The sequence below is a fragment of the Ambystoma mexicanum genome, chromosome 3q, assembly GCF_040938575.1.
Source record: "Ambystoma mexicanum isolate Mex_15411 chromosome 3q, UKY_AmexF1_1, whole genome shotgun sequence".
NCBI lineage: Eukaryota > Metazoa > Chordata > Amphibia > Caudata > Ambystomatidae > Ambystoma > Ambystoma mexicanum.
In genome coordinates this window covers 1,250,756,698-1,250,782,901 of record NC_090926.1, presented here as the reverse complement: position 1 = coordinate 1,250,782,901, position 26,204 = coordinate 1,250,756,698, and the positions used below count along the sequence as shown (strand labels likewise).

The 26,204-nt window shown below is 47.0% G+C and overlaps 1 protein-coding gene across 6 annotated transcripts in view; it reads right to left on the bottom strand.

Moving 5' to 3' along the window:
• The window catches only part of DOCK6 (dedicator of cytokinesis 6), a 1,219,180-nt gene that overhangs the window by 267,578 nt on the left and 925,398 nt on the right, over positions 1–26,204 (bottom strand). For all 6 annotated transcript variants that reach the window (XM_069604231.1, XM_069604230.1, XM_069604232.1 and 3 more), the window contains one exon: positions 14,690–14,882. In XM_069604231.1, the coding sequence (XP_069460332.1) occupies positions 14,690–14,882 (193 nt within the window). The remainder of the gene's footprint in view (positions 1–14,689; positions 14,883–26,204) is intronic.

Below are 26,204 nucleotides of genomic sequence, written 5' to 3'. Positions count from 1 at the left end.
TGAAGGGCCAATGGGCGGAAGTTACTGGCGAGAGCTCCTGGGGCGGTGATATCCACGAGTATGGCAATTTGTAACTAGATTTGTTTGGGCGGTTTAATTGCTCTTTACATACAAAAGGAATAACATTTGCATTTATAATTACATTATTTAACTTCAAAAACATGTTTATTTCATTATTTTGTAGTAGTAGCTGTCGAATATCAGAATCTAGGAAACTAATCGGGGCATTCAATGTGAAGTGTGACACTGTATGCTATCCACGGTATCCAGTGATTCCATCGAATACAATGCATCGAATGCAAAAGCATTGAATGGAAAAGCCTCGAAAAAACACATTTTTTTTGTAGGTAAAGGTTTTATTTTTATTAAAATGGTTTTTAAGGGGTAAAAAAATAGGGGCCTTTGCATTCAATGCTTTTGCATTCGATGCCATCACTATAAACTCTATCCACCAATGCTCAGTAATCTGATGTGTAGCTTGAAACGCTTGAAACGCTTGAAACGCAATCAGCACTCAGATGATGTCAGACGGATCAAAGTTTTGATTTCAGGAAGTTTGTCTGAAAAAAGGCAGATTCGCAGAGATAGGCAATCACATTGGCTGACAGTGCAGATACCCTCCTTTCCATAGTGTTTGCATCTAACTGCGCAACTGACATGGCTGACCAATTCAAGATGTGTTAAAATCTCTTACAACATACTCTGCCACGGGGCTCATTGCACCCTTCACAATGGCACCATCTGTAAACTTTAAAGGATGCCTTTGTAACAGTATTTTCATTGCAGTGTTTAGTTTACCTACGTTTTAAAGATCACAGATAGCTTTCTTTGTTACTGCAAATTGCCTATGAACGCTACTCTTTTTACCCCACTGTAATTTGGGCACCGTAGATTAAAGATGGTGCATCAGCATCTGCATTCAGGGTTTCAACGAGGGCACTTTGTTTCTTTTGGGGCTGGATGTGTAAAAACAACCAGAGGAGTATTTCAATCATTGTGTTTTTGTTTTTTTTTTTAAATCAGCATTTACCACATTCTGCATTGTCAAATAATATAATCCACTGCCAGTTTAGCATATTCCCCAATTCATGCAAAATGCTTGCAGGCCATGTGAAAGAATTCTGCAAAGAAAACATAAGCTAAAGCCTACTTTGTAGACAACCTTTAAAAGTTTAAATGTCCAAATAATGTGAAAGATTGAAAAAATGCACATGTGGAAACCATGTGATCAATTTATATGCAAAAAATGTTTCAAATCACAGGGTTACATTCAGTTCTATAGCGATGCCTTGAAATGTGCAGAACTAAGATAACAACCCAACAAGACAATCTATGAATCGTCATTTTTACATTTTGAACCAAGGATATGGTCGTAGCGAGGGGCGACTTATTCATAATGGGTGGTAGCATGCCACCCGTCTGCCCTTCATGAAGGAGGCAGTATCACAGAACAGCTCACGGTATCGCTGCCTGTTCCTGCAGAAATCATACAGATAATTCTGGTGCATAACCAATAGACCAGGCCTGGGTTGCAAGCACAGCTCTCTCAGACATATTACAATTTTTCATGTGCTAGAGAAGAACAAGTTACTTTCTTACCTGGTAACGTTCTTTCGATGGGATGGTCCGACGACGTATTCCATATCTATGACATGTAATCACCACAGCTGTGCTGCTTCGGGAATTTTTTTCACCATCTGCGTCCTGCGTCGACGTCGATGCGCCGTCGTCGAGGACCTCATCCGACGTCATCCGATGTGATAAGTAGGACGCACGACGCCCGTAGCCTCAGTTGTAGTTTTTTCCCCTAGAACGTGTGACATTAGTCAACTGCCAGTCAGACACAAAGCCTTGCGGAACGTAAGCTGCAATCGCAAAAGAAATTCTGCAGCGGGGTAGGCAGGGTGGGAGCGATATGGAATACGTCGTCGGACCATCCCATCGAAAGAACATTACCAGGTAAGAAAGTAACTTGTTCTTCGAGGGGATTGGGTCCTCCGACATATTCCATATCTATGACTGACTCCCAAAGCAGTACTAGAGCAAGGAGGAGGGAAAGAATTTAGAATCAAAATTTAGAATAGCCAATGAAATAGCAGAGCAAAGGACCGCCTTGCCAAAGGCAAGATCCTGTCCTCGGATGGAATCGAGGGAATAGTGACGTACAAATGTATGTACTGAAGCCCAGGTGGCTGCATCACAGATGTTGCGAATAGGAACACCCCTCTGTAGGGCAGTAGATGCAGCCATACCCCTGGTAGAATGGGCCCGCAAGCCAGCCGGTGGGTCCTTACCCGCCAAGCGGTAACACTCCGAGATGGCCAAAATAATCCAGCGAGACAAAGTCTGTTTCATCACAGCTTGCCCCAAACGCTTTCCAGCATAACCAATAAAGAGTTGATCGTCCACTCTGACCCGGGACATGCGTGAAACATAAAAGCTTAAAGCTCTCCTAGGATCAAGCCTATGGAGCTTCTCCTCTTCCTTACCAGGATGCGGAGGAGGATAGAATGCCGGAAGAACAACCTTCTGGGCCAAATGAAATTCCGTCACTACCTTCGGGAGAAAAGAAGGAGGCACTCTAAGGACAACCCTGTCCTTGTGAAATACAGTGAAGGGTGGCTTAACTGAAAGTGCCTGTAACTCACTCACTCTGCGAGCGGAAGTAACCGCAACTAAAAACACAGTTTTCAGAGTTAACAGCCTCAAAGGGCAAGAATGTAAAGGCTCAAACGGAGCACCCATAAGAAACTTAAGAACAAGGTTTAAATCCCAACCGGGCACCAGGAAAGGTGACGGAGGGAACACATTAGTGAGCCCTTTCAGAAACTGTGAAATTAAAGGGATTTTAAAGTAAGAACACTCTTCAGACGAGCGCTTAAAGATGGACAGCGCCGCCAGGTAACCTTTAATGGTACCCACTTGCAAGCCCCTGTGGGCCAAAGAAAGTAAAAAAGGACAGAACCATGGGGATGTCGCATGCAAAAGGATCCACATTCTGAACTCTGCACCAGTCGCAGAACTTACGCCAACGGTACAGAGACTTTGTTGCTGGCCTTCGGGCCGAAAGCAACACCTCCATCACGTCTTCAGGGAGGTCCCAATCCTTATACCTCAACCTTTCAGAAGCCAAGCGTGAAGGTTGAGGGATCTGACCTCTGGATGGAGAACCTGACCCCCCTCCCGTGAGAGCAGATCGTCTCCGTAGGGAAGACGACGTGGAGGGCAGATGGACAAGTCGAGAAGGTCCGGGTACCACGTCCTCCGAGCCCACGCCGGAGCAATAAGGATCATCCGGGAACCGAACTTCTGTAGCCTCTGCAGCACTTGCGGGATGACGGGGACTGGAGGAAACGCATACAGCAGTGGGAATGACCACTCCACCACAAACGCGTCTCCTAAGGCTCCTTTTGGAGGAAATTCCTGCGAGCAAAACCTTTCGCACTTCCGGTTGACACTGGAGGCGAAGAGATCCACTTGAGGAGAATCTCCTGAGCCAACTCCCACTCGTGAGATATCGTGCTGTGCCTGCTCAGAGCGTCCGCCGTCACGTTTTCGTCTCCAGCCAGATGAACTGCCGAGATCGAAACTTCCTGCTGGATGGCCCAGAACTCGAGCTGCATCGCCTCCCTGCACAGAGGAAGTGACCCTGCCCCCCCCCTTTTTGTTGAGGTAGTGCATGGCCACTGTGTTGTCCGTCAGGATCAGGACACTCTTTCCTCGCACAGTCGGCAGAAAAGCCTTCAGGGCTAACCTGACGGCCCTCAGCTCCAACAGATTGATATGGAGTCTGGACTCCGATGGAGACCAACGACCGCTGACTGTCAGCCCGTTGGCATGAGCTCCCCATCCCGTGAGGGATGCATCCGTCACGATCGTCACCTCCGGCCAGGGAAGCCAAAATGGAGCCCCCTTCATCAAGTTGCCTTCGACAGCCCACCACAGAAGGTCCCGGGGCGACCGAGGGCGGCACCTGAACCGGGTCCGACATCCTGCCGGAGGACTGCGACCATTGTGTCTTGAGTGCCCACTGCAAAGATCTCATCCGCAGGCGAGCCTCTGGCACCAGAAGAAGGCAGGATGCCATGAGGCCGAGCAACCTCAAGAACTCGAACGCAGGGAGCGTCTGGGCATGCTGAAACTTGTGCACCATCTGCTGAATGTGAAGAGCCCTCACCTGGGGAGGAAAACACTGCCCCAGGGAAGTGTCGAGCACTGCTCCGATGTACTGGAGCCGCTGTGTTGGCGTCAAATGGGACTTCTTTAAATTGAAAGAGAAGCCCAGCCTGTGAAGGGAGTGGCAGGTGATGGACAGATGATCCAGGACTTGCTCGGGAGAGCTCCCCCTGATCAACCAATCGTCCAGGTAGGGGTAGACGTGAATCCCCCCTTGCCTGAGATGCGCTGCCACCACCACCATGAGCTTGGTGAAAACCCTATGGGCGGAGGTCAATCCGAACGGCAGGACCCGAAACTGAAAGTGCGAGTCGCCAACCGCGAACCTCAGGTACTTCTTGTGCTTGGGATGGATCGGCACATGGAAGTAAGCATCCTTGAGGTCGAGTGACACCAACCAGTCCTGAAGCTGAAGGGCCTGGAGGACTTGAGAGAGAGTAACCATCTTGAACTTGTCCTTCCTGAGGAGTTTGTTCAAACCGCGCAAGTCCATGATGGGTCTCAATCCCCCGTCTTTCTTCGAAATCAAAAAATAAGGGGAATACCATCCCTTGTTCCTCTCCGCTACAGGCACCAGTTCTATGGCGCCTTTCTCCAGCAGGGCTTGAATTTCCTGCGCAAGGAGCAGATCCGGACTCTGAAAAGAGAGGTTCCCCGGTGGATTGTCGCGAGGCCTGTGCCGAAAAGGAAGACAGTAGCCGTGGGTTATGATCTCCAGAACCCACACATCTGAAGTAATGGCTCGCCACTCTACAAGATGCTGCACCAGCCTTCCCCCAACCGGCGAACCATGGGACATGGCCTCATGACTGAGTGGGAGCGGCTGCGGCGTTACCTGAGGGCAAAGAGGCAATTGCCCGAGCGGCCTTGGCACCACGGGTTCCCTGTTGTCCACCTCTGGTACCCCTGCGTTGGCCTCTTTGACTGCCAGCTCCTCTCGCTTTACTGAAGGAGTAATAGCGAAAGGAACCACCCCTCCACTGCTGTCCCCTAGGACGAAAAGGCGGAGGTTGGCGAACTGCAGCGCCCAACGACTTTGCTGCAGCTTTTGAGGTCTGCAACCTCTCAAGGCTCTCGTCAGCCTTGCTGCCAAAAAGGTGTTCACCGTCAAAGGGCATGTTGAGGAGCCGGGACTGCACATCAGGAGCAAACCCCGACTTCCGCAACCACGCAAACCTGCGTATCACAGTGCTCGCCGCCATGGACCTACTGACGCATTCAGCTAAGTCCAAACCCGACTGAACGGACTCTCACATGGCATCCTTACCATCCTAGACCATAGCAAGGAAACCATCCCGTTCGTCCCCTTCGGGAATATGTTCAGCCGCTAACGCAACACAGTTCCACAGAGTGTGTGTGAAACGAGACAAGGCACAAATGGAGTTGGCCGCCTGAAGCGCCATACCACCAGAAGAAAACACTTTCTTCGCCCAGCCATCAAAACGTTTGTCATCCCTATCAGGAGGGATGGTAGCGTACCACGCCTGCTTTGCCGGGGCCGTGGCCGCCTGCACCACCAAACTCTCCGGAGTGGGGTGCCTGGTCAAGTAGCAGGGGTCCCTACTGGCTGGACGGTATTTTCGCGACAAGGATCTGCCCACCGCCGGGAGACTCTCCGGAGCAGTCCAAGCCGCCGCCACCCTTCTCTGTAAAGCCATATGAAACGGCAGTACCGGGTCAGTTGGGGGACCAACATAAAGGATGCCCGTTAGATCATCCTGCACAAACTCCCCTGGGGGAGCAGACCATCCCAAGTACTCAGAAACCCTAGCCATAAGGCGCCGGTACGAGGAATCGGCATGAGAGCCAGGCTCAGGCCTACAAAACTCCACCTCCAGAGAGGTGTCCAGTCCACTGGCATCATGCAGTGACTGCCTCAAATCGTCAAACTGACTATGGCCCGAGACAATTTCATCTGGAACCTGACTAGGAACCAGGCCATCAGAATCCTCATCCGCCTCTGAAATATATTCCAGGTGGTGAAAAGAAGGCACCCGAGAGTGCTTGCTCTTAACCAGAGCCTTCCTAGGGGGTTCCCCTGTGCCACGGGGTACCTCTGACACGAAAGGCGTTGAGCGAATCGGCGCCGGCGTCGAGAGAACAGGCATCGGCGCCGAGAGGATCGGCGTCGAGGCCAAGGAAATCGGCGTCGACGTCAGATGCAGCGCTGCCAGCATCAGCGGCGTCGACACAGCCCTCGAAGCCGGAGCCCCGAGCGTGTCCTTAGACGACCTGAGCGTCGACGGCTTCGACGATTTCCTCGAAGCCGGAGCCTCGAGAAAGCCTGTCGACGCCCTCGACGCCTCAGACGTCGATGTCTTCCTCGAAGACCTCACAGGTGCACACGGTCTCGAACGCGTCGAGGACCGGGACCTGGAACGGATACGTCGAGAACGAGTCTCCTTGTCCGAACGGGACCTCTCCCGTGACTCGTGCCGACCACTCTTGCGAGCGGTGTCCCTCGACCTCTCACGACCCACCCCACTCGGGGGCGCGGACGGCTTAGTACCCTGCGACTCGAGAATTGCCAGCATTTTCTTCCCGAAGGAAGCCCATTCCTCCGGCATCGCACGGCTGGTGGGGTAAGCGACGTGCCGGGCAGAGTCCTCCGAAGAGGACCTGGAAGACGACCGGTGTCGGCGCTTCCGAGAATGCCTCGAAGAGGCTGAGGAGTGGCGAGACCGACTCCTAGAAGGAGACCCACGAGACTTCCGACGATGACGCGGAGAGTCCCCTCTCGAATCATCCGTCGAAAGCCCCGCAGACTTCCACTTCCGGGGCTTGGACACCCGACCTACCGACAACTTCTTCTTACGTTCGCGTAAGGCTTTGGACGTGAGCGACTGGCAGTCGATACAGTCATCCGTGTTGTGGGCCTCCCCGGGGCACCAGAGGCAGGCGTCGTGCGAGTCCGTCACCAACATCTTGGACCCACACTCCCCGCACTTCTTGAAGCCCGGACGTGGGGTCGAAGACGAAGTAGAAGACATCTTCACATGAAGGATTTTCACAAAAACGAACAGGTTCGAAGAACCGAGAAGAATAGAACTCCAAAGAGTCGAGGCGTTAACCGAGATTCACGAAGCAACACGTTCGCGGAAAAAACGGAACTGAGGCTACGGGCGTCGTGCGTCCTACTTATCACATCGGATGACGTCGGAGGAGGTCCTCGACGACGGCGCATCAACGTCATCAACGCAGGACGCAGACAGCGAAAAAAGTTTCCGAAGCAGCACAGCTGTGGTGATTACATGTCATAGATATGGAATACGTCGGAGGACCCAATCCCCTCGAATTACTTATACATTGTATGGTGTTTTGCCCAGTTTATTTAACAAAACCAGAAACAGTGTTAAGAAATGGCACCAATTCAACCCAGTATTGAAAGGGTGGATGTCCCCCGCCAGAATCTGAACATATGCATACATGTTCCCCACAGATTGCTGTAGATCTCCCGGGGGAGCAACTCCATTAAATGTCCTCCCATCCCACGGCCCTCTTCAATGTTCTCTCCCTGTATCCACCCCCTTGTTTTCTACAGTGTTCTGTTACTTAGTAACGAGGTTAAAGCTACATTCATCCAACACCTATCAAAACAAACATAGAAATCACTGCTCACTTTTCCCACCCAATTACTTCATTTGTACTCTTGTTTCATAAAACAGAAACAGAACACTCAAATCATGTTTTCGAAGTCCTGGCATTGACAGCACATGTCATTTTACATTCCTGTTTAGTTTCCTACATTTAGGTGGACAGGCACCAGAATCCAGTGCAGGTATTTACTTAAATGTAAAATTCCTATTAGCGCTTGAATTCCTGTTTTCGGACACGTATAGAGGTGGGCTCCTCCATATTACAGCAAATTCCATCTTAACCTTTAATACACTTCAGGTACTACTGCCTTAAAACTGAGAACTCGGTATCTTCAAATAAAGAAAATAATGTAAAGCTTTACTATAATCAGCAACACAATGCTAGATGGAGCTTTGATCTTGCAGGCTAGGACTCACACAGCTTATCTCTAGTACAAAATGTGTATAAATGAGAAATGTATGTAAAGGAAAGATGAGTGTTCAAAAGAATAAATTTGGTTGAATCAGCTCTCCTCCACACAAGAGTAAGGCCGTCCCTGTAGGCAGGATGACACACACTGGCTCGGGTTTTCAACACAATCAGTTCCAAAACGTGGATCGCGGCCCACCTGGTCTTCCACATTAAAGTCTCTCTTTCCAGACTTCAAAATAATGTTTCAACAAAAGGTTTACATAGGCCTCGCTCTGTCGGGCTCAGACCCCTTCAAAACACAGTTCACGTTGGTCCCCCTCTGTCGGGCTCAGACCTTTCACAACAAAGTTCATATAGGTCCCCCTATGCCAGGCTCATACCTCTTCAGAACAAAACAAAACTTGCAAGGGGTCTCACTTCCCCAAGCTCATTACACTTTGGGTCGCCCTCCGTCGGGCTCAGACTACTTTCGGATGTCGAAGACTCAACTGTGCGTGGCTTTCTTTACAGACCTCCGCAGGACCACTTCGACTCCAAGTTCAAGGTTCAACTTTCATCCTCCCCTTCTTTAGGAGATAATTTTGCTCACTTCGCTTTTGTAGTCCATTCGCTTTATCGTTTCAAACAATACACCTTTCACAGAGACTTTTGAGTGGGCTACCTCCTTTCGCCAGACCACTTCGATACTCATTTCACAGCTGTCCTTACTTCAAAGTTCATTCACGAGTCTTGCCTTTTTCGCGTCTCATCCACACGCGTGCAGCCTTCACTTGCGATATAGCGTTGCTACTTTAAACTTTCTTTAATACACACCAGTCTCTCAGGTCACTTGTCAAATCACCAGCTGTTTGCGTTTCTTTCTTGGTTTTACGATTTCCAATTCGTGAGTCAAGGTTAGTACCACAGGCTTGGCCCCAACTCAGCCGTTCACACAGGAGTGTCGCTGGCATCCTTTAAACACAATGAAGCCTTCTGATTGGGGATCTGGCCTTCTCCACATGTTTTTCACGGCTGTCTGAGGCAACGACCTCCTGCAGGTAACTCTCAGGGTTTTCGACCTGCTGCTCTCGCCCCTTGGTCCGCCGCTCTGCTCAAGTAGGTTTGCCTTCGCCCCGGAAGTTCTGCTTGTACTTGTGTTCCGCCTTGCTTAGAGTGTGTCTCTAGGTTCTGCCTTTTATCCGTGTGAGGAAAGCTAATTGGTATCAGGTATATGCACTTTAAAGCCCTTGCCTTAACTCACAAGTGCATCCAGCAAATCGCCCCTACCTACCTCTCCGAGAGAGTCCACCCCATATCCTCGGCCAGACCCACAAGAACACCATATGCAAAATGCTCACAGTACCCAAAATCAAGAGAGCCCGAGCTGGTGGCGCCAGCTTCCCCTACCTAGCAGCTATGCAACAACGCCTTACCAACCCCACTTCGTGGAGAAATCTCCCACATGGTTCCGCAAAGCTATAAAAACACTGCTCTTCACTTAACCAGTGCCTACTCCACAGAGAAACCAAGACCCACACCCGCTAGATATGAATAATGAAATGTTATACTATCCTACTGTGTGTAATGTATTTCTGACCCAAATGCAAAATGCTCTTTTCTGTAACCAAGTTAAGAACAAGTAACAGCGCTGCAATGCCTAAGGGCTGTTTTGTGCGCTATACAAATGTAAAAAATAAATAAAATCAATTAAAGTCAAGTGCCTGACTTTGCCTGACCCGATTAGCCTGACATGTCCATTACGATGTATGAGAGTTAGTCTTGTTACTCTCAGTCACCCTCTTCCTCGGCCCAGTGTTTGTGTAAAAAAGGGGGAGGGAGGTTGGGACCTCAGTGAATCCTACAAAATAGGATGGGTTAGATAAACAAAATATGGGGGAATACCGCGTCTCACCATCGGCTGCCACACTCCCACTCCCTGAAGACCCCTTACCCAGGTGATCCTCCCAAACTGTGTCTGGATCCAAAGGTGATGGCTGTGCCCTGGCCACCTGAGAGAGAGATCCTCGGGGACTAGCGGGTGAGACACCATCTGGTTTCTCACAGCGGGTGGATCTCATTGGGAGTGAAACCTTCGATGGGACCAGTGACGATCACCTTGGGAGAACGCGGTATTCCCCTCCCTAATTTATGATCCCTCCTTCCTTTCACCTCACTCAGTACCCTGCTGCCCCCTCATCAGAGACGTCATTTACGGGTCGCCAGAGGTCGCAACTGCTACCCCCGTGGTCTCCCTTGCTGCCCCCCCCCAAAAAAGGAAAAATAAAATGTCTATTTTTCTTTTTGTATTGCAAGCTGTGGCCAGCACCATGTGGCACTTTACTTCTGGAGTTGCTGGCTTTCTTGTTCAGGCCTCTTAAAAAAAGAAGAGAAAAAAAAAGAACAAGGGTGCCAAAAGTCTCAGCACTGACCCTAAATAAGAAAGAATAGGAATACCAAATGTGCATTTCTAGAATTCTATACAATAATTGCTAGACTCATTAAAGGTTTATTTCAGGTACACTTCAGGGGTTTAGTCACTGATTTAGACTGTTCTTAAATACCTCAATGCAGCCTTTCATCCTTCTGATGTCGATAAAGGAGTACCTACACAGGCTGGGTGATATTGCGTGTATAATACTTTTTCTATATAGAGCGCTTAAGCGCAAGTGCTATATAATAACATATAATTTTCATTTGGCCTTTTGGCCTTGAACGTCTGCTTGCTTCACAGTAATTTGGTAATATGGGTCTATACACACTGATCCTAATGATACATATGGCAATCCATTCTTGTATGAAATGTACATCACATTATAGTGATATCGTAACAATATTTTTCGTAGTGTGCTTAGGAACAATGCTATGTGATGCCACTTCCAGTTTTGTCAAGGGGTGAAATGTCGTGTTCCATCACTTCCCACGATATCACTTCGGGGTGGGGTCAAATGACATCACTTCCTGTGATGTCATCTGAGGTCAAGGGTCGTGTGATGTCATTTCTGCTACCCCTGGCATTTTGGTGAAATGACATCCCTACCCCACACTCTTTCTATGTAGAGTTGAGGAAACCAGTCCCAGAAGAATACTGAGACGAAGATGAGTGCCACTGAACTCTATGATGATCATCAGTTCAGTACTGTGATGAGGAGGAAGGCTGGAGCTATGAAGAATACCTATGGAAACCAACATACACAGTCTAGTTGCTGGAGACTGCCTATTGGTTTTCCAAAGTACAAATTAGAAGAAGGAATGTGCCATTGGTCAAGCCTGCCCCAAAGGCACCAAGAGCAAAGTTTGAATGCCATTGACGGAGAGACAAGGGAAGAAGCTTAAGACCGGGACGGCAGTGGAGAGAAGCTACCGTCTTTAAGGTCACTGCCAAGAACAGGCAGGCCACGAGAAACCAGAACATGGAAGACTTGAGATACCTCCTGGTGGAAGCTGCGCAGTCTGACTCGCTTAAGTAGGGACGTGGATCATAGCGGTAGCAGAGAGAGAAGGATCGGATGCTCGCCCTAAGCGTCAGTGAAGCCTGAGCTGAAGGCCAGGCAGCAGGAACCTGAAAACAAGGTATGGGTGCTGCTGCCTGGGTCCATGAGTGGGTCTGGGACCGGACAAGGGTAACCTATGGAGGATCGGAGACCGAGTACAAACGAAAGCTGATAATACACAGGTCAAGGACCGTAAGAGAAATATACGCTGCATCAGTAGACACTTGGCAGGAGAGTAAACCAAGTGTCCTGGAAAGCCAATACAAAGGGGTCTGGACCCACGTGAACCACAGAGGCAGAGCCAAGGTAAATGTGTCGGGGCGCAAAAGAGATACGATGGACAAGATAAGATGGTCTGGGTCCCTCAGAAAATCAAGTAGAAAGAGATTGAAACAAACTGTATGCAATATCCTATGTGGAACAGTACCTGACAGGAGAGACACCAGGTCTGTTCAGTTGGACATTAAGTGAAGCTGGTCTAGAGAACCGGCAAAAGCAACACACCAGGTGAACACACCTGAAGTTGAGGGAGGCCCACAAAAGCAAAGCTCAAGGGTCAGGGACCCATGAATGAGCGAAGAAACAGGTAGTCAAGGAGCTGAGACCCAGAGAAAGTCGGTGAAAGTCTGATAGAATACTAAGGGCTCTGGGACTGACACAGAAGGGAAAGGAGCTGCACAATGGTCAGGGAAATCCCAAAACAACCCAGAGGGATCTGGGACGCATGTGAAAGATTAAGACATTTTCTGGAAGTTTGAGTTCTATAGTCAAGTCTGGCAGGATAGTGCACCAAACCTGGCACTACAATTTTAAGTTGGAAGTAGAAACAAGAGGAAGACCCTCCCCCAACCCACTTTTGATACAAGAAATGTTTTGGTATCTGAAAGCTCTACAGATTGGTCTGACAGGCAAGTGAACCAGACTTAACACTACGTTTGGGCATTGATTCTTGGGAACTGTGTTTAAAGAGTCACTCATCTTTTCAAACCATGAACTGAACGTTAAAGGGCTGTATATGGAACAAAGAAAGCCTCCTTCTGGATCAAGAAGACGCACGATATTCCCTAGTTAGTTTAGTATAAGGGACAGAAATAGATTTGGACACAGGCCGATGGACACATTATTTTACAAGACATACTGATAGAGTCCTTAGTGTGTTTCTTGAGGAAGGGCAACCCCTCATAGAACTAGGGCAAGATAGGTTTTTCCCTTTCTTTATTTTTTTATAATAAAAGTCTTTGCCAACAAGCATGCCACCACCCGTACTTCTGCACCCTTACAACGCACACGCGCTGTAGCTTTAGTTACCCATTCTGATTGAAAGCCTACAATTACCAGTATACAAAGAAATTCTATTCAAAATAAAACTAAAGAAACACAGAGAGACTGAAACTATCAAAACCGCATGATTCACATGTCATGCACATTTAAGCACCCCTTCCTTTTCTAATCAGCCATGATTTGCACCTCCTGGTGACAATGACCACAACACACATTTCCCATTTACTTTTGTTGATAGTCAACCCCTTTTTGGGACACTGCCCCAAGCCCTTCAAGCCCAGATGCAGCCCCCTCCTCTCACATTTTGCAAATGCTCTGTGTGCTGATGTTTAAAGAGAAGATGCAGTTTCAGAAACCTTTGTTACAGAGAGAATCTCAGAGGGGATATGTTTCACACTGAATATGTCTATAGGGATCTCACATGTAAACATGGCTTGCTTTTGATTTGGGAGTCAGCACAATTCTCTGGTGGACGCAGCGATGCACCTCTGTATGTGTGATAACCCTGGACAGAGTGAAATCAAGCCACAAGAGCACCAAGATTCATAAGCTGTTCCCCCAGCCTGGTGAAAAATGCAAACTCCACAGTGTGGGGTGCTTACTATTTGAGAACGGAGCCTCCACCCACTAATATATGGGCAAAAGGACACAAACCATACATTTCTTTGATCATCTGACACCAGTTTAACATACCACAAATCAAGGACATGCAAAGGTGTGATTGGTGCTCTGTATTCATCAGATTAATCAAAATAACATGTGCATCTCACAAATATAAATGCCCACGACATATTTACAGATCAGGTATGGTGCACTTCATTGTGTTTAGAATGATGAGGACTCTGAGGCTCTCCGACCTCTGTACAACTCCCCATTGTAGATCCCATAGCATAGAAATAAATAAGTGCCCTAAAATGCGTTTGTGTATTTTGTTAGAACACTGCCTACCTCCTGTAATGCAACACCTGAACATTGCATAGTGATATCATCCGAGTCATAAGGCGGTCACTAATTCTTTAATTATTCATCAGTCAGCTGTTCTGTCGACAAGCATTAGGAGGTCTATTCCTTTCCTGGGTGAGTCACCCATGCCTACACATGAGGAATCCCCTCTCCAAAGACCTGGTTCATTATGCCTCAATTTACATAAGGCTAGTTTCCTGTCATTAAGTGATTAGATTCTCCCTCCCATTCTAAATTGGACTCCTCCCTCTCAGGGACTCTGTTTACATCACCACTCACTATGCCTGACCCTGTCCTTTTACCTTTTCCTCAAAGAAACCACTAGATGTTCTATGCTGTAAACATTCCTCAGTCATTGGCTCAGTCACCTGTCACTCATACAGTTACTCCCAGACAGTCTCAGATGGGACATCCTACTGCCTTCTACGGTCTAGTGGCTCTAGCTGTAGTTCACTTCTGCCCAACCAATAAGCAGTCAGCATAACTCACATTAGGAACTATTGAGCTGTGAGCTGAACTCCTTCAGTCATTGGCAGCCTTGTTGGTCTATTTCCTGGCTAGTAAAATAGAACATAATTCGAATATGAAAGCCTACTGTAGCAAACTTGGGTTGCACTCTTCATGGAGCTCCATGAAAATAGTGTGTCTGTGGAAGCACAAAGTTGCCTCAAGCTTGAGGCAAAACCTACCCTTTCCCTCCCATCCTAAACCGTGAACCGCTAAATTGGCTACAGTATCTGCTTTTGTGTATGTCCCGTACCCCAAAAACATTATTTCTCTCCAAAACATACCTGGAAGCCGACACATCCAACAGGGAGGTAGCGGCAGTCCTCCAGCATGTTCAGGTACTCGGCCACCAGAGCAGCTGAGTGCACCAGGCACTGGGCTGCCTCTGCATGGTTTCCACGCTCTGAGTGCTTGCCGGCCATGTTCTGCAGCCAGGTCAGGCGGAGGTCTGGTGATGTCTGGTATCCTTTTGCTATCCTGGGAAAAGAATTACGAGATGGCAGGATTAAGTATGGTCACACATGCCAGCAATGCTGTGAGACGTCTGAATTCGGAAGAAGCCAAATTCAACACTGTGAGACAGGAATGGTATCAAGAGATGACACACAACAGTTATGAAAAGCTTTATTAAAATGTCAGGATGAGTGCAACGCCTAACTTGCCCTCTAGCTATGGTGGGGATTGCCCTACCTAATGAAACTAAGGTTGCCAGATTTGGGATGGAGATGAGGGGCTACGCTAATGTTGCTGCAGTCCAAAAAAGGGAGAAACATTTCTACAAGAAATTGTTGGTCCTGCCCTCGTCGGCCCCTCATTTTGGTGTATACATGGAGCTTTGCTGTAGGCCAATCAGGGATGTGGTCTCTTTGCAGCCCACCCTGCATTGGCTCAGGGACAATGAAAGAGCTACTCTAACCCAGGAACTGATTATCGCTATGATTGCCAAAGATCCCAGTGGCAGGGTTCCATGGTTGTGCCATGTTATAAAACAACTGCAGGCAATTATCACACATTTGTTTCCGCCCCGCAATGTCTGTCGAGGTGAGATAAAATTGTGGGATACTCGCCTCTACGACCACGTGAGCACTAATTGAGAAAGCATGGAATTGCTGAAACCTAAGAATAGAGGGCTAATGACCATCACGTCCCCTGGAGTTCCGAAATATCTGTTGTGGGCTGAATTTTCAACAAACTGTGTACTCGTAACTAGGGCATGGTTTGCTTGTGTCCCATTACGGGCGCTGGTGGCGGCCTTTACAGGGGATGCCAATCGGGCCTGTCCTCTGTGTGATGCACCACATGAGGACCTTGCACATTGGTATCCTTTTGTCCCGCATATGCGAAAGTGAGAGGCTCTGTTTTACGGCCCTTGTTGCGTGAAATTAGTTTTGTGCAATATGGGCCCGCTTTAATATATTGATTGTAGGAAACCCAACCTTTGGTATAAGCTTGTACTACACAGTTTTGGTAGCGTGTTGAGCAGCCAGGCTTATCTCAGAAGGGATCAATGTGAGCTGTGGTTGAGTTACATCGAGATTTACAGTTACAAGTATTCAAATAAACTCTTATACTCAAGGTTTCTTGAATAAACAATTATTCATTTATTTAGCAGTCAGTTAGAATAAGCCTTCTTCAGAAGGGAGCAATAGAACAGTAACACTCAAATGCACTTCAGGAAATACACACTCTTAATATCTCTAAATCAGTCGATACCCTTTTGGGATGGCCCACAGATACTACCTACATCCTCAGGTGACTTCAATTGATAGGGTGCTGGCGATATTAATATATCACTGTTGTATTTAGAATCATATAGTAATAAGTCAAAGGAAAGGGTTATTTAGAACATACAAGAGACCACAAATATTCTTAAGCAGGCAAATACTTTCAGATCCCCCAATAAGAGTCATTCAGTGGAAGACGCTAAGTCAATAGGCAAAAGTCTATATGAGCTGAAGCACTTCTTTATAGGTAAGTAGAACGTCTTTGCACAGTGTTTTAGAAGTCTGAAGAAAAGAAGAATCAAATGTAGGGCCACAAGCTGACTAGACCTGTGAGTAGTAGAGGATGCAAGCAACTCTAAATCTAAAATAAGAGGTAATTTCTCTCAGACTTTACAGTACCTTTAGAATGAAGAAAAGTGCAGCAGATGACTTCTGTTCCTGTGCAGCTCTGCAGATCCTGGTGCTCCTGGGCCTCAGTCGTGGGGACAAGAGGGAGGACTTCTGGGGACTCCTGCACTACAATGGGACGGTCACCGCTCGCAACTGGCAATCTTCAATTCAGTGGCTGTTCAGTGTTTCAGCTCCTCGCGTCTACCGCAAATAGCAACACTGTGGTTCCTGGCTGTCGAGATGGACTTTCCTTGCTTCTGGGGTCCCACACCCTGTTGAAGGGGCTTGGGCTAGGTCAGTCCTGCTTCCTGGGAGTCCGGAGGATCTTCCTGGAGCTCAAGGCCAGCTTAAAAGCAACGCACACAATCAGCTGTTCCTCTCCCTGGCTATACGGTGTCCAGCAGCAACTCTGTGGAAATTCAACCAGCTCTGAGATGGATGTCCAGGTGGCTTACTTTGGAGTTGATTGGTCCCACCAACTCAAAGGGAGAAATCGTCCTTGCAGGGGCTTCTCTGTCGATACGAATTTGGAATTTGAGCACAGCAGCAGGGCTTTAACGGGCAAACCAACGGTCCAGGAGTTGCAGCAGGCGTCCTCAGAGTTCTTCTTCGCTTCCTTCGTCCAGTGGTCGACTCTGCCTTCCAAGCCAAAAGCCTCGCCTTTTATTCAGTTCTCTCCCATTAATTCCAGCCTAGCTGTCAGTCACCCAGCAGAGTGGCTGTCCTTGCCAGACAGTCAGCCGGCCAATCACCACAGAGTGCATTTGGGTCTACTAGGAGACTAAGCACAGGGAGTTTCGGGCACCTCCCTCACTTCCTGCCTACCCCAGACACCCTAGAGCCAGAGGCGGGCAAAGCGAACAATGGGACCAAACCTGGTTTGGCGCGCAGAGTAATTCTCAATAAGGACCTTTCCACAAAGAATTTGTGAAAAAAGAAGACCAGGGCCATTTTGGCAAAAATGGCACCCTTGGGTGTTTTACTGCAGCTGCGAACACAGCCCGCGGTAAATGCAAACCATGGTAGTTAAAAAGAAACCACTGCCACCAGTCATTCAGTGAGAAAAGGGTCATGTAAAAATGTTACATGAGAAGCTAGACAAAGGGGATACTAAGTAACCCCTCCAGCACCCTATTGTAATATAGTGTGTGCTGGGTCTAGAAAGTTAAAATGGTAAGTAAAGTCAATTTCACTTCACTGCTCTGGGAAACAGTAGTTGATCCCAGAGAAGGTATTAAACCTTTGGGAAATCTGAAAGACTTCCCTGTGTCACTGCACTGAAAGTGCTGTGTGTCACAATGTAAAAGATGATGCCTATGGAGTTTGTCAGACTCCACAACCAAAAGAAGCACAGTGTACAAAATCACATTAAAATACATGAGAAAACAATCCAGGTTAAAACAATCATGTCCACAAAATCCATCAAAGTTGCTGGGGGTCTCTAAGGTGGAGGGAATTAGCACATTTCTGAGAATTCTCCCCAACAGTTACCACTCTGAAACATTGTTATTCATTAGTCCTTTGTTGGCCTTGCATTCGTCTATTTCATCATTTGGTTTTCATCGGAGGCTTTCGAGAACGTGCTGCTTGCATGTGACCACTCTGATACAGTGTAGCTTCACTAACATTCAAACGCGCACCAGGTTTCTCTCATTCATTGGCACTCACAGGTCGTGTAACGGTTCTTTCCCAGTTTCATGGTTCGTACGTGAGGATCTCACTGCCTTCCCCGCAGACACCCCCAGACTGTTGTTTCCAGTCAGGGAACAAGCACCTCTCAGCCACAGCAATCGGACCGCCTGGTTTCACGGCTGGTCTTCCTGCTCCTCTCACTTCACAGGCTTCTCGCTTCTTTTGCTGTTTGTGGACTCCAGCTGTGAGTCTCCAACAGGCAGCAGATGTGAAGTCCCTGGTTCAATATCATGACCACAATTAGTCCAATTAACTTGACATGCCTGGCCTTCAGCTCTATAGCCTTCAGGCTCCCTCTTCTTCGTCTCAGTATTATCATGGTGTCTCCTATAGGTAATCTTCATTACTCTTCATTACTCTTGGGGTTAGTTTCTTCTCAGTACTTGGCCTGACCTCAGGAGGAAAAGTAGGATCTGGGCATCAATATCCTACAAAGGCCAAGGGAGGATAAGGTGAATCAGGAAATGGGGATACCTTACCTTGCCTTCAGGTACCCTCTACCCAATCCCCAAGGACCCTCCGAAAAGGTGATCCTCCCTCGCTAGTCCACCCCCAGGGTCGAGATCCAAAAGCGATGCCTGAAGAGAAGATCTCTGGGGAGTAGGTGCAAGAGTGCCTTAAGGTTTCTCACAACACATACATCATCTGAGAAGCACAAGAACACAGTCCTGGCCCATCTCCAATCACCGGGAACCAACCTGCATGAAGCAAACAGAGTTAGGGTGAAATGTCAATTTTTGGGATTTGTTTTCAAACACTGAGTCTCCACTGTCTTTTTTGGATTTTTTTGTTTCCTGATTTGAAGGACTTCTTCTCAGGTCTCCCCGATGCTGCAACTCATTTTGGATTTGATGCCCTTAGTATTCCACGTAGCCACCAAGATACGGGTACTTTTTGAGCAACCCATTTGGTCATTAGGGGATTTTTATCACCCAGAATGTGTGTAGGGGAGTGGGCTGGTGGCAGCTTCTTACTTGTCAAGTCTTCAAAGATCCCGTACAAATCACTTATCAGAGGAACACCCTGAAACCCAGGGAGGCCTCGCTACCATTGTTAATATCTAATAATCTAACATACAGCATTCAATTACAATATCATGTCTAATTTTATCAGTCCCATTCCCAGGCGGTACAGTGGTTTAAATATAGTCTAGAATTCGTAAAATAGAACAACATTCTTAAATATTAAATACTAGATGAGCTTCTCTACACTAAAAGCTGGTGTGTATGCAATAGATTTTATTCGACTTAAAGAATATCTACAGTAACATAATATTTATGTTTAATATTCAGTACTAACTGTTAGGGAATTTTCATAAAGCCCACCTATGGTAGGACTAGAGAAGACTCACTTTTATATGTACAGTGCTTCAATTCTTAGGTTTGACCTGAACTGCCCAAAAGAATTTGGTAGCTATGGTCGAGCAGCCAGGCTTAGTCTAGGAGGGTGAATACACTTATGGTCAAGGAAACCCTTACGCACTGTAGCTATATATAAATATGTTTTCTATATATACTAAGACAATGTTTAAATCACTACAGTTCAGGTAAGTAAAAATAGTTCACACAGATAGATATAAACAATAGATTTTTGGTGTTGCAATAGTCAGTTCAATAGTAGATCCAGAGATGATAAACAGGTAAGTGTGGAGTAGCTTCAAGTTAGCAAATCATTCATCAACCAATGTTTACTTAAATAGCAATACTGGTAAGTAGGCAACATTTAGGAAAGCTTTACTTTAGATGTCCAAACCTATCCAAACCAAAGTCAGATGGGGACACTGGGGGACCAGTGACCCTTGGGCAGCAGAAAAAAGGAAGGCAGACGCTGTCAAAGTTTTCAAATATTATAGAAGTGTTTTTCGTAACAAGTAATGGAATTGGATTTGAAGGGTTGAGGGGGGCTAGATAGGCCACCTGATGGATTTTAAACGCTAGGACGGATGTTCTTAGGCCCGGGAAAACGCAGCTGGGTTGTCCACCCCAACGTGGCTCAGGAAGCTCAGCAGGAGTGAACAGCAATACAGCAACTGCATAGTAAGTATCCAGGCATCCAACAGTACCTTTTATGATGAAGAACAACAATTTCACTGGCAGGTCCCCACGATAAGACGATAGCAGCTCCGGTTCGTGTCTCTTTCCTTGGCAGCTGGAAGAGGAACCTTTGGCGGTAGCAGACGATCAGACTTGGTCACAGGGACGCCCATCAGTCATCCTTTGTGGCACTTGGTTGTGGAGGCTCCACAGATGCTTTGTAGCAGTGACAGTTGTCACCCAGCAGACTTTCTTCCTTCTCTCGGTCCTCGACTCTTCCGAGGTGACTTCTACGATTGGGGTGGAGTCTCTGTAGGGCCAGACGGAGGCTAACAAGTTTGCAGCCGGAGCTCCACTTGACGAGACGATGCACTGCAGCAGTGCCAGAGGTCCGAGGGTATTCAGGTTCTGCAGGCCTGGAAGGTTGCAGCACTTCATGGCTTGGCTCCAACTGCAAATGGTCTCAAGACTGGTTAGGCCCACTTGTCAAAAGGAGGAAGTCGCCCAGTCAGGATCTTAGCTGCCGCACAGAAGATAGGGCAGCAGCGGTCACTCAGTCGGCTTTGGCGGTCGCTGGAAGTAGCTGCAGACGTCCTCTACTTTCTTCTTCTTCAGAATGGATCTTTCAGTGGTTGACTCTGGCTCTAGCATCAAGACCCTCAACTTTTATGCAGGAACCCAGCCGATAAGCATGCATACAACATTCAAACTTTGGGTGGTGGCTGCTTCAAGGAGACAGCCAGGCACTCATTCAGAACAGGATTTAAGCAATTTAAGCAGACATACTGGAGGGCGAAGACCTGAGGAGTTTGTGTCATCCAAGCTTCCTATTTCCCCAGACATACTGGTGCTTCCGGGCGGTCTTCCCAATGGGTGCCCGTCGAAGGAGAAGGAGTAAGCAGGACTCCCCCCCCACCCCTCACCCAGGTTATCAGAATACGCATCAAGAAAGGGCAAGCCATCGTGAGTTGGTGAAAAAAGAAGACTGGCACCATTTTAGGTCAAAGGTGACTCATGTGTCCCTTACCGCAACTGCAATATCAGCCTGCGTGTAAAACACACAAAAGTCAGCAGAAAATATCTACTGCCAACAGCCACTCAGATAGACTTGCCACTGTAACTAGAAGTTACAGGAGAAGTGAGAAAAGGGATACAATGTGTCCCATCAGCACTTCACATAGGTGGGGTGTGCTGATCTCACAAAAGAAACGCATAGGCACAATAACAAAACAAAAAAAAAAAGCCCTGCAAACAGAATGTTATCACAGGAATATAAAAGAAAGCCAAAGAGGGAAGGTCATGGCGCTCCGAGCAACACTGCACAGAAGGTGCTGTGTGCTGAAAAAGTTAAATACAGATGCTACAAAAAGATGGAGGACAGCAGACTCCATCAATGGTAACCAAAAAGGGTTCCCAGAGTTGCAGAAAAGGAATGAGTGAGTGAGTGAAAAGGTTCCCACTCACTCAGGAGAGTCAGATAAAAACCCAAACGTAAAGCAGAGGGGATTCACTAAATGGGTAGAATTACACACAAGATGGACCTAACACTAACAAAATACATTCTCATGCTTTCTTCTTTTTTTCTTTCTTCGATATTTCCTTCATGTTAATGTTGATGCTTACTTACCTTCTTATATGCAATTGGTTTGGTCATTATACAATTCATACATAATGGTAATGTAAACCTTTCATAATTCATAATATTAAATCAGTTAAATCCACATAAATACTTGGCCCTGAGGAGGCTCCGCTTAGGTGAGTAGAACAACCTCCCAACCACAAACACCTCTCTAACAACCCTGGTATTCTTTATTCACTTAACAACCACCAATCTCTGAACAGCCTTAGCCTGTCTTTTGGGGAACCTTCCCTGCAGGGATCTGACAAAATATGTGAAGGAGTGTGTGTGAAGGGCAAGGAAGTACACAGGGAATACAAGCAAAGGAGGGGATTGTACAGGGGTTCTATGTCAAGGGAGTGTATAGACAAGTGAATATGTGGCTAGAGGTATGCATGCATGCGATAAATGCTAGCGGTTGAGTGTACAGTGGGTGCAAAGGTTTGCACAGATGAAGGGATTATCATGGAACATATTTGCAGGTGCCCAATGCAATAATTGTTCATTGAAGTAGTAAAGGAAAAGGCTTAGAACTATTACAGAGCAGTGCTTACGAATTCAGTTTAGAACGTGGGTAGAATTCTTTGCTCTCGTCAATCCACTTTTAGATTTTAAGTGTTTGACAGAAGACAGTTCTCCTACCAACAAACTATTATGCAACTGTGCACCAGGCCCACTGACTTAAGAGAGACATGTTAAGAACTCTCACAATTTTCCTTGAAGGCAAATTAAGGAAAAGATTGCCTCAACAGGTGTTAAAAGGGCATGTCTGAACATCATCGGGGGCAACTGATGGATGTTATAATGATAGTGGAACTCACAACTCGACTTTCTTGGCAAACAGTGGGAGTAGTTAGCAATACATTTGTAAGGAAAGAATTTAGCATGGGTGGACAATCCTAAAACTATGGTACTGTACTGCATGACATAGTACCCCTTAAAAGAAAGGGTTGAGCTGCAGTTCACAAAGTTGTGTTGGGACAGTTCAGAGGGGCAGAGAAAAGAAAGGACATCATAAAATGACATGGTATGAGCAACTTGGAAAAGGGAAGGAGTCTCTAAGGTTGGGAGTTTCCACAAACAAAGTGAATTGCTACCTGGAGGTGGTTTATGGGAACCCCAAGGAGCACCTCATCACGTCCCAAGCACTTGTACAGGAAAAAAGCAGAGATTCCTGTAAGACTTCCTAATTGTAACAGTGAAAATGTTGTATATATGATTACATGTCCTTGTCAACTGAGATATGTTGGTATGACGAATAGACCAGTTAAAACACGGATGACGTATGTGAGAAACCATAGGGTATCTCACCTACTAGTCCCCGGGGATCTCTCTCTCATTTGGCCATGGCACAGCCATCACCTTCAGAGCCAGACCCTGGGGGTGCACCAGTGCGGGAGGAGGGGACTTCGGGGAGTGGGGGTGAGGCGACTAATGGTGAGAGGCGGTATTCCCCCTTTCCTGTACACATGACCCATCCTATTTTATAGGATTCTCCAATGTCCCAACTCCCAGACCCCTCACTTTTAACACAAACACTGGGCCGAGGAAGAGGGTACAGAGTAAAGAGGCTAACCCTTACATAGCTCATTGGACATCTACCGCTAATCGGGTCAGGCACTTGACTAAGTACATACATCTGATACCAATTAGCTCTCCCCACACGGATAAAAGGCAGAACATAGAGACACACTCTGAGCAAGGTAGAAACACGAGCAAGAGCAGAACATCCGGGGCGAAGGCAATCCTACTGGAGCAGAGCAAAGAACAGATGGATGAGAGCAAAGGGTAGAGTACCCCAGGATCTTCCTGAGGAGGTCATTGCCTCCGAAAGGCTGTGAAAGGCACGCAGAGAAGGCCGTATCCCAGACAAGAAGACTGCATTGTGTTTCAAGGACGCCAGCGACCCTCCCAGGTGAACGGCAGAGTTGGGAAGGTGATGCCAAGCCTGTGGTATTAATCTTGACTCATAAATTAAAACTGCAAAAACAAGAAAGGAATGCACACAGCCGGTGAGTTGGCGAGCGACATGAAAGACTGGTGTGTGTTAAGCAAAGATTGTAGTTGCAACAGTATATAGCACAATTGAAGGCTGCACGCGTGTGAATGAGACATGAAGAAAGGCAGACCTATGGTGAACTTTGAAATACTGATAGCTGTGAAACCAGCGATACTGAGTAGCGGAGTGGTCCGGCGAAAAGAAGAAACCCATTCGAAAGTGTCTGTAAAAAGGTGAATGTTTTTGCGATAAAGTGAATGAACTATTAAAAGCAGAGTGATCAAAATTAACCCCAGTAAAAAGGTGAATGTTGACCTTTTGTACTTATGACATCGAACTATCCAGACCAAGAGATACTAGGGCAAATAACACAAGTGTGATTTGAAGAGAAAGTCGAAGTGGTCCTGCGGAGGTCTGTTTTAACAGCCTCGCACATTTGAAAGTCTTTGACATCAGGAAAAGGTCAGAGCCCGATCGAGGGAGACCAGAAGTGTGATAAATTAGGGGAAGGGAACCCCTAAAGGATTTGAATTAAGCTTGGGGAAGGGAACCCCTGCAAGTGCTTTGTTTGAGGGAGACCTACATGAACTTGTTGCTTTGAGAGGTCCGAGCACGATCGAGGGAGACCAACGTGAACTTGTTGAACTGTGTTTTGAAAGCTGGAAAGAGAGACTTTAACGCCAAAGGCCAGGTGGGTCTTGATCCACGTTTTGAACTGCTTTTGTTTTGAGAACCTGAGCCAGAGTGTCATCCTGTGTATGGGGACCGCCTTACTCCGTGCTGTGTAACGTGGGGAGGAGAGCTGACTCAGCCACATTTATTCTTTATATTCTAACACTGAAATTCCTTTGCATACATATTCTCCTTTATACACTTTTTGTACAAGAGATAGGGCAGGCATTAGGTTTTGTTAGCATAGGCCATTTTGATTTGACGCACTCAACTAAGACTGTTTTATTTATTATTTGATGGTAGAGACTGCTCCCATCCTAGCTATAGGACAAAGTAGGAGTTTTTCCAAACCCCAAAAATTTAAAAAAGCTTTTACAAACAATGCCTTCTGTGTCAATGTCATACTTGTGATACCATGCCTTCCTTACACTGAGCATAGGCCATGCATGAAGACTAGAAAAATCACTGTACCATTGGTAGAGCATTATGTCTAGATGGGTCATTCGGAAAATCACTTTGAATGGACAGTGCTGGAAAAAGAAATCTGTCCGACCCGTGGAGGAACTATGCACACTATTTTATTTAATAGAGAACAGAAATGGATATTCAGATTGCGAACTCGTCTGAGGGGACTCAACAATACCATTTGCTGGCAAGCTTTGGCTATTAATCACTTAATATGTAGGCAGAGAGGAGTATACATGAATGCCTGATCGCGTAGTGCAAGGTGCACGGGCAGACAACAATGTTGTAAAGTGGTTTAGTAGGCAATATGACCTGCCATCAACTACTACTTATCCACCTACCATCTCTTCCCCAGTGGCCCGCACAAACACTGGATACAGAAAGGATAGCTTGAGCTTGTACAACAATGGTATCCTTGCAGAAGCATTTCCTGCTCGAGCCGTAGGAATATACACAATTGTAATATCAGGGAATGAGGCTAGACGAGTGAGAGTGGATGCGCCTTTGAAGTTTGTAATTCAAATATATATGCCCTGTGCAGGGAATTGCAACCAGGCTAACATGGTCCCCACAGAAGAGCGGATTTGTGTCTGTCCTTTATGTTTACAGCATGTTTTCCGCTTGTTTATTTAGGAGTGTGGGCTGGCGTCCTTGGTAACGCCGCTGTTCGACGAGGAAAGTACAGCACGTACACATTGACAGGTAAGAGGGGCCCTGGGAGCGTTTGGGACCTTGATAATGAGTTGCAGATCGGCCGTGCTAGAACAGAGAGATGAGTAACGGCAGATTTAACCACGCTGTGTGCTTGAGCAGCCCATGCTTGCAGCCTAGCTCTGCAGACATATCTGTATTTTTGCATGCTCTACATGTGAACGCTGTGCTCTTGCCCGGCATGCTGAAGCTCTGCACATTTAATGCAGATCCAGGTCCTTGTTGGACATTGCGTGCACTGGAGATAGAATATTAGTTTTAGGCCCATTTGTTAAATACAGATTATCAGTAGAGCTTTGAAGTGTGCACTGGTGCTAGACCCCCCCACCCCTTTGAAGGGTGAAGAAATCAGGACGATTAATTCTAAATGGGATTAATAACAAATTGAGCTATCTCACAATGTCCTGCCCTCAATCATGTGGTATACCAATTGGTATGAGGCATGTTTTGATTCCTGCAGGTGGTCACCAACTCATGCCATTACTCGCAGACGTG